Source organism: Nicotiana tomentosiformis, chromosome 12, assembly GCF_000390325.3.
Source record: "Nicotiana tomentosiformis chromosome 12, ASM39032v3, whole genome shotgun sequence".
Taxonomy (NCBI): domain Eukaryota; kingdom Viridiplantae; phylum Streptophyta; class Magnoliopsida; order Solanales; family Solanaceae; genus Nicotiana; species Nicotiana tomentosiformis.
This window is the reverse complement of record NC_090823.1, coordinates 101796343-101804583: the sequence shown is the minus strand read 5'-3', so window position 1 is coordinate 101804583 and position 8241 is coordinate 101796343. Positions and strand designations below refer to the sequence as shown.

Sequence of the window (8241 nt, the reverse complement as noted above, 5' to 3'; positions counted from 1 at the left end):
GGGTTAATAGTTATATTTACACCGACCCAATAATACTACATATTTTCAAATATATTCTTATTACTAAATCATAATAGTAATTTAATGCATATTCTCATATAAATTTATGACTTAATCGATCATAATAAATTAGTCTGGTTTAACATAAGCATCAGATGTACCATGGTTTTTTTAATTCAATAATTGGTCACTCTTTCTATGTGAGAAGTGTGAACCGTGAATATAAAATGCGTCTCTGCTTGTGTGAACTGTGAATAATGAGTGCAAATTAAAGGACGTGTCTCATATTATAAAAATTGGGATACACGTTTTCTTCTTCTCTTCTTCCCCAGAAGACTGGAACGAACCTCAACAAGATATATATAAGCATTTTTATTAGTACCCAGTGACACACTACATCTCTCAAAATAGCAATATAGACAGGAAATTAAGGAGAAATGGGAAAATGCTGCCTAAAGCCTGAAGATAATCTTTCTACCACTATTAAGCTTTCTAACCCTCCTGCAGGTATGTACCATTATTTTGGTTTTGCAATTCATCAGATTCTATCAAAACAATTCATATTTCCAATTGGATTTATCTATGTCCATTAATGCCAATGCAAGTGATTTTTTTACAAAATCGGTGTAATTTAACTTGTTGTAGAATATTCTTGTCTTATTTCAGGTTACTAGCTAGTTCTATTGATTATGACTAATTATCTTTATTACCTTTAAAATACTACCAACGAGTATAGCGGAATAGATCGACTCTTCATTCTTAACTAAATATCTCGAATTCGATATTGGAAGCTCTTCCCTTTTAGTGAGCCGCGAATTCAAATTAGTCAATCTAATAGATTGTTGCTGCCCAGTAGTTAGGAAACATATGAACTTTAGTGATATGATAGTGTAAAAACAATTCATATAGAACTTTTTTGTGTATATTTTCAGCCCTTGATTTAAATTTTATTATGCCAGCATCCAAGAAACCTAGTACTTCTCTCATCAATAACGCCAAGGTGGTTCATGCCGAGGGAACCACGAACGGTGGCGGTGGCGGTGGTGCTGGTAAAGAGGAAGTGGCAACAAGTGGGAAAATTATAACATCCAATTTGAAAATGTACAGTTTTGCGGAATTGAAAGATACAATATTGGGGGAAGGAGGATTTGGTAGAGTTTTCAAAGGTTGGTTTGATAACAAGACATTAGCTCCTTCTAAAGTTGGCATCGGAATGGCAGTTGCTGTCAAAAAATCGAATGCAGATAGCCTGCAAGGTCTCAAGGAATGGCATGTAAAAATTTAAGTTATATAAAGCGACAGTTAAAAAACTTGTTGGAGAAACTTGATCATATATTTCAACAGTGAAAATGTTATAAAAATTGAACACATTTTTATGATTGTGTGTGCAGGCAGAGGTAAAATTTCTGGGAAAATTTAGTCATCCAAATCTAGTACAACTAATCGGATACTGCTGGGAAGAGAAGCAATTCCTACTTGTATATGAATACATGCAAAAAGGAAGTTTAGAAAATCACCTTTTCAGAAGTAAGAACCTATATATATATATTTTTTTTATCCACATATTTGTTACTGAATATTTGAACATTACAAGAATATGTTATCAAAAAGTTTGACACAAATATTATTGTCGGAAAACTAGAAGAGGGTGCAGAAACACTTTCGTGGGACACAAGACTTAAGATAGTAATAGGAGCAGCTCGAGGTCTAGCTTTTTTGCACACAACAGAGAAGCAAGTCATTTACCGCGATTTTAAAGCTGCCAATATTTTATTGGATGGGGTAATTTCTTTTTCTCTTATTTGTTTAAAAGTTCAATAGTAACTTATTAATTTTCTTGTTTTGAATTTCAACTTTTAATTTACGAATTATACTGTATAATTAACAAAGAGATTAATTGTTCCATATTAATTACTTGGGGCAGGATTATAATGCCAAGCTTTCTGATTTTGGATTGGCTAAGTTGGGTCCTGCAAATGGCAACTCACATGTGACCACAGGAGTTGTTGGTACTTATGGGTATGCAGCTCCAGAGTACATGGCCTCTGGTAATTTTTACCCTCTTACTACTTCTACCTCTTAGCTAAACATATGATCCCACAAGTAGGGTCTGAAAAAGGATTGAGTGTACGCAATCTTATCCCTCCCTAACTTGTATGAGATAAAGGGACTATTTCCAAAAAAAAAAAAAACGTTTTCAAAACAACTACTAAAATGTAGTACCAAAATCTACATTTTTATAGTCAAATTGCCTAGTGTTTAGAACAATATTACTTAAGTGCATGATTCGAAGCTCATTAAAAGTTTTTCTCTTTTGATTTTATTTTTCTTATTCATGAACCACCCCTTCTTCATTAAAGAAAAAATTTAGAAAATGGGGCTAAATCAACAAGTTATGGGGAGATTGGTTTTATGACTCATTAGAAGTGTTGTTTAGTTAATGACCTTTTTTGACAAGAAATATGAGAGATCGATAAATAAATAGGAAATCTTGTATGATCATTTTATTTTAACTTGTAATTGGTCATAGAAGACGTTTCCTCCTCTTTAACTCTTTTATGTGGGTGCTATATGAGCAAGACCAATTTTAGCCCCAAATAAAAAACAATAATACAACGTAAGCTCAACATGTTTGCGATAATTATTCAAACAGTCGTTGACCTTGTGCTACTTTATTTGGAACAGGACATTTATACGTGAAGAGTGATGTGTATGGTTTTGGCGTTGTATTGCTGGAGATCTTAACGGGCCTCCGGGTACTGGACCTGAACCGGCCCAATGGAGAACAAAATCTAGTGGACTGGGCCGAACCGTTATTACCAGACAAGAAGAAGCTAAGGAAACTAATGGACCCAAGGCTAGAGGGAAAGTACCCTACAAAGGCTGCATTTGAAATAGCACAACTAGTACTCCAATGTCTTGAGCCTGATCCTAAAACTAGACCTTCCATTGAACAAGTTTTGGAGTCTTTGGAAAAAATTAACACCATCAAGAAGAAACCTAGAGAATGCAATGCCACCCACAACGTTCGCCTCTCCACGTTAAGAAAACTGTAATTGGTAGCAACACGCACCATTCACCCATCAATCGAAGCTATTGAAGACGACCTGGCGTGTAAATATATATTTCTAAAGAATTTTCTAAATTACAACATCGTTATAGCAGGTTAGCATTATCTTTCATTTTTCTTCTCATGATTTGCCCTTTTAAGTTACACTTTGCCTTTTATTACTTGAGGGTCATGTTTCCCTTTTTATTACTTGAGGGAAAACAAATAACCTTTGGGAAAAAATTATTGTCAAAGTACTCATTACTCAACCTCACTTCTCCTCCCCCTTTTACCTTCTTGCCCTCTTCTCTATGTAAGGCAATCTTAATTAAGTAAGATCTAATGGGTAGGCAAGTAATACTGAACAGAAGCGCAGAGTAGCACCAAAATGAGCAAGTATGACATAATTTTGGCACAAAAACTTGAAAGTGTGAAACAAGGTAACATAGAAAGAAGATGACCGCAATACTTGAACATACATCTGGACCTTATTCAAGTGCAACATATATTGTGTCGAAGTAAACACAAGATATCGAAGTTTGGTACAAACAGAACATAAAAAAAACAGTACACTTTATAGCACAACAAACAAACGTAATGTTTTTCTTGGTTTAGTATGCAACTTGAAACGTTTTCCCAGTAGCGTTTTCATCTTAGCTTCATCACATTGTAGGCTTTACAGTGAGACGAGAAGCGACCTTCTGACCACAAGACTTGTCAGCCTGCAATGAATCCGCGCAAAAGATTAGTTTTCGTTTCCCGCTCTTAATGTAAGGATAAAGAATCATGCGAAAGAAGAAAAACTCAAACCTGAGACAAGTATGATATCCATATACTGCGTATCTCATAAGTGACTCGGGGATCAGATAAATGCTCAACCCATTTGCTAACATATCTGTCTTGCCTGAAATAGTACAAGTACTCAATTATTCTGCAGGTTCTTGAGAGAGGGAAGAATTGGCGATATTAATGTTATAGAACAACCAAATTAAATTACCTGTCAGGTTCCCAGGATCTGTATCTCTCTCCTGCCTGCTTGAAGTTGTTCTCTTTTTCAATGACACACTAAAACACCAATAATATATATGTGAGTGAAGATTAAACTCATTTAAGAATACAACTCCCTGCACTGATTAATGATTATGATGAACAATAAGTAAAGAGGGTCTCACCATTTCACGCCTTCCTGTCAAGACACGAGAAGGAATTGGGTACTGTTCGGCATGACGACAAGGATCAAACCTTGAGGGCAAATAATCCACCTGCAACATCAAGTCACAACATCAGAAGAGTACTAATATGAACTTGCAATTAGCCTTGGTAAGTCAAAAACATTAGTATACCTCTTCATCGCGATGCATGAAGTTCATAGCACCATCGCGGTGATTATTGTGATGAGCACACTTGGGAGCATTAACAGGAAGCTGCATATAGTTTGGTCCAATACGGTGTCTCTGAGTATCAGCATACGCGAATATCCTGGTCTGGAGAAGCTTATCCTCCGAATAGTAAACACCAGGGACAATATGGCCAGGGTTAAACGCGAGCTGCTCATTCTCAGCGAAGAAGTTATCAATGTTCCTATTCAATACCAATCGACCAACTGGCATCAATGGCAAGATATCCTCAGGCCAGGTCTTGGTTACATCAAGAGGATCAAAGTCGAATTTGTCTACATCCTCAGTATCCATAATTTGGATAAAAAGTTTCCACTCGGGATAGTTTCCAGCAGCAATCGAGTCGTAGAGATCCTTGGTGGCGTGGCTATGATTTGTACCTCCGACCCTAATAGCTTCTTCCTCCGACATGCACTTAACACCACAAGTTGGCTTCCAGTGAAATTTCACATAATGTGCTTTCCCAGCCTTGTTTATTAATTGATAGGCGTGAACACCATACCCTTCCATGTGTCTGTAATCTGTCGGGAGACAAACATCATCGAAGAACCAAGCGAAAGTATGCAAACTCTCCGGAAGGAAAGAGAAGAAATCAAGGATCCTCCAGTATTCCTGAATGTGTGACTTTGGATTTGGTTTCAGTGCACGAATCGTGTCAGGGAACGATTTTGCATCACGATTAAAGAAGACGGGAACGTTGTTTCCAACCAGATCAAAGTTACCCTGATTCATAAAAACAAGTAAAGATACAGAAGTAAATTAAGAAAATACAATTCCAAGAAAGCAGTAAGTTGATGTGACAAGGCAAATTACCTCTCTGGTGTAAAATTTGACAGCAAAACCGCGAATGTCCCTAAGGGACTCGGGGCTTCCACGCTCATGGACGACAGTAGAGAAGCGGCAAATAACAGGTGTTTGAACACCAGGAGCTCGGAGAAAATCAGCACAGGTAAGATGAGAAATATCATGAGTGACTTCAAAGAAACCCTTGGCACTGGCACCTCTAGCGTGAACAACACGCTCGGGTATCCGCTCACGATCAAAAGTCGCAAGCTTCTCTATTAAGTGATAATCCTCAAGAAGAACAGGCCCTGCCAAAAATATATACGCAATTTTCAATTTCAATGAACGTATTTAATTTGAAGACTCTTAAGTTAAGCTACAAAATAGAACTAATTAAGAGCATTAAGATATCTACGAATGTTCAACTACTAGAATCACTTAAGAACATCTACATAGCGGTTCCTATTTTGTATTGATCTCATAAAAACATAAATTGTTAAAACGGAGGATTTCTCTTGAATGGAAAATATGAAGAGTTACTTAAAACTTTATTCAGGTTTATTACAGCAGAAACATAAGAATATTTAAGAAGACTAGAGTGTGAAAAGATGTGATCTATTACTTTCCATCATGTATTGTTGCCTTCTATCATCTTTCATCTATAAAACATCTAAGTTTTCCCATAATTCTCTTACATTTTCTATGTTGACCATCATTATGGAGTATCAAATTAAACAAAACATGTCTTAAGATTCTAACAAATAGGCGATCACAATTTCCATGAGTTTAACCCATAAAAAGCAACCATCGTTAAGTGAAAGACATGTTGATGTGTCAAAAGTAGTGGTATTTCTAACAAGAGTTTTATCTTGTAAATATATTGATGAACACACGGAAACAGTAGTACTAAAGCAACTCAAATGTCTTGTTCTAAAATTAGATCTATACAGTTCTTTATGTGGATCATTAAAAAGCTGCATTTCATACTAAGTAGAAACCTTAATTAACAGGAATATAAAGTTTAGAAAAGAAAAAAAATGATTAAAAAGATAAAAACCTCTAGGTCCAACGGTCAAGGAAGAAACGTTGTTGTAGACAGGACCACCAGCATTTGTTGTCAAGAAAGGGGAATCATATGCGCTTGATGGTCGAAACTGCATCATTATTTTTTCAAATCAAATCCAACATAATATTCATATAATTAACCAATGAAGATCCGCTAAAAGTAATCACAAGTTGAGCTTTGACAATTTTCAAAGCCTTCAAAAAACAAAATTAATTAATACAAACAAATGATTCCTTCTGAGTGTATCCTATATGATCCATGCAACAGTCTGACATACACAAAGATCCAAAGCCTAGATCCATGGGAGGCGGAGCTAGGGACTCAAGGTTCTGGATTTTAGAACGATGACTTAAAGTGTTCTGAATTTTAAATCGTATTTATACATATTTAATTATTTCTTAACACAAATACACTAGTTGATTAGATATTATTGGATTCGATCGAATCCAAAGCTCTGGTTCTACCTAAGCCCCTGAGACCCATCATGGCCTTGTCTATGGCGTTTCTAGTGGAGCCTTCAAAATTAAATATATATGTGTGAAAAATAATTTTTAACCTATATACATAGTATTATTTTTTGAATATTGACCACATTCACAATATGTGGCTCCGTTACTGTATATGCTGCCATTTCTCAGCCCAAAGAAGGGTATTTTACGATGTCTTCAACCAGTGGCGGAGCCACATACACTCTTCGCCGTAAAATTAAACTGTATAACTCGATAAATTATTTTAAAATATATATATATTATACAATAACATCTCTTACTTCATGATGAGTTTGTTTCTTTATATTTTTATTTTCTTTAACGAAAATCTTGAATCAGTCACTATCTTCAACTCTCAAAGATCGGTGGCCAAGTGAGCCGATCAAGTGTCCGAGGCTTTCCGACAGCTACAGACAGTTTGTTTAACTAGTTGTTTTTGTTCTCTTTCTTTTCTCTCTTTATGGGCTGGTTTAGTGGCTGAGTATTAAGGGCCATGAGCACCTGAAGGCGTGAGAACACGTGAGAAGATTACACGAGAAATTAATTTATCAGATGTGTCGGTGAAGTTTTGTCTTAGAAATTTCTTTTGAAGGAATTTGAGGATTTGATTTTCCTTTTAAATAAATCCTTTTTAATAAGATAAGCATAAATTAGTAACGAAATGAAAAATTAGAATATGTATATTTTTCGTGCAGTCTATTTGTTCAAAATATTATTTTTCAAATGACTTTTTCCCAAGTTGTTCGAATGACTAATTAGAGGGTGTCTGGCCGTGACTTCACTCAGCAGATACTGAAGTTATTACTGGCAAGTTAAAGTTTGGAAATCAGTATTTCCATATTGAACTTAATTATGTATTAGAAATATATTGAGGAGTATTTAATTATGTATTACAATTTACAAAACTTCAATCTTTAAGTGTATCACCTTAACCGGGTGTTTAAGAAGCAAACTACAAAACGGAAAAGCTTATACCAAGATTACCAAAGATTTATCAATCCAAATGATAATACGAATCAAATAGCACAAGAACTAAGAAAACAAAGCATCAATAAAAGCTTTGTATTCAAAATATTGATATACCTTAGAGAGATCCATACTGATCGAAACGAGAGGAGAAATTAGGAGAAGAATTGAAGAGAGACTTGATCAAAATATATATTTTTTGGTTGGAGTGTGCTGAGAGTGAGAAAGAGCAACTTATTTATAAGCTGTGGAGGGCACTTAGGTAAAATGTTGATACACGTAAAGACCTCATAATGTAAATTTCTGGTATATGTTCTTTCAAACTAAATTATTTTTCAATAATAGATGATACTGTTCAAATGGATAAGATTTAGTACATATAATAGTTGTAAGCTAATAAAACTAGAGCACACTCATATATAGCATTTTAAAATATTGTATTTCTTGATTTTTTTTTTTTTTTAAAAGAAAAAAAGAAGAGAAAATAGATAA

General features: G+C 35.0%; 2 protein-coding genes across 2 annotated transcripts; one reads left to right on the top strand and one right to left on the bottom strand.

Annotated features, from left to right (window-relative positions):
* Positions 1–298: 298 nt before the first annotated feature.
* On the top strand, positions 299–3056 carry LOC104087869 (probable serine/threonine-protein kinase PIX13). Its single transcript, XM_018767942.3, has 6 exons — positions 299–507; positions 933–1273; positions 1392–1527; positions 1643–1782; positions 1925–2048; positions 2686–3056. The coding sequence occupies exons 1-6, from the start codon at positions 438–440 to the stop codon at positions 3054–3056; spliced, it is 1182 nt and encodes a 393-aa protein (XP_018623458.1). The 5' UTR covers positions 299–437.
* A 415-nt stretch (positions 3057–3471) lies between these two features.
* On the bottom strand, positions 3472–8025 carry LOC104087862 (catalase isozyme 1). The gene is made up of 8 exons (XM_009592432.4): positions 7867–8025; positions 6287–6383; positions 5260–5537; positions 4393–5169; positions 4222–4311; positions 4047–4114; positions 3860–3953; positions 3472–3771 (listed from the first exon to the last, which is right to left on the bottom strand). Exons 1-8 carry the CDS (start codon positions 7879–7881, stop codon positions 3712–3714), a joined length of 1479 nt encoding a protein of 492 aa, XP_009590727.1. The 5' UTR covers positions 7882–8025; the 3' UTR covers positions 3472–3711.
* Positions 8026–8241: the final 216 nt, after the last annotated feature.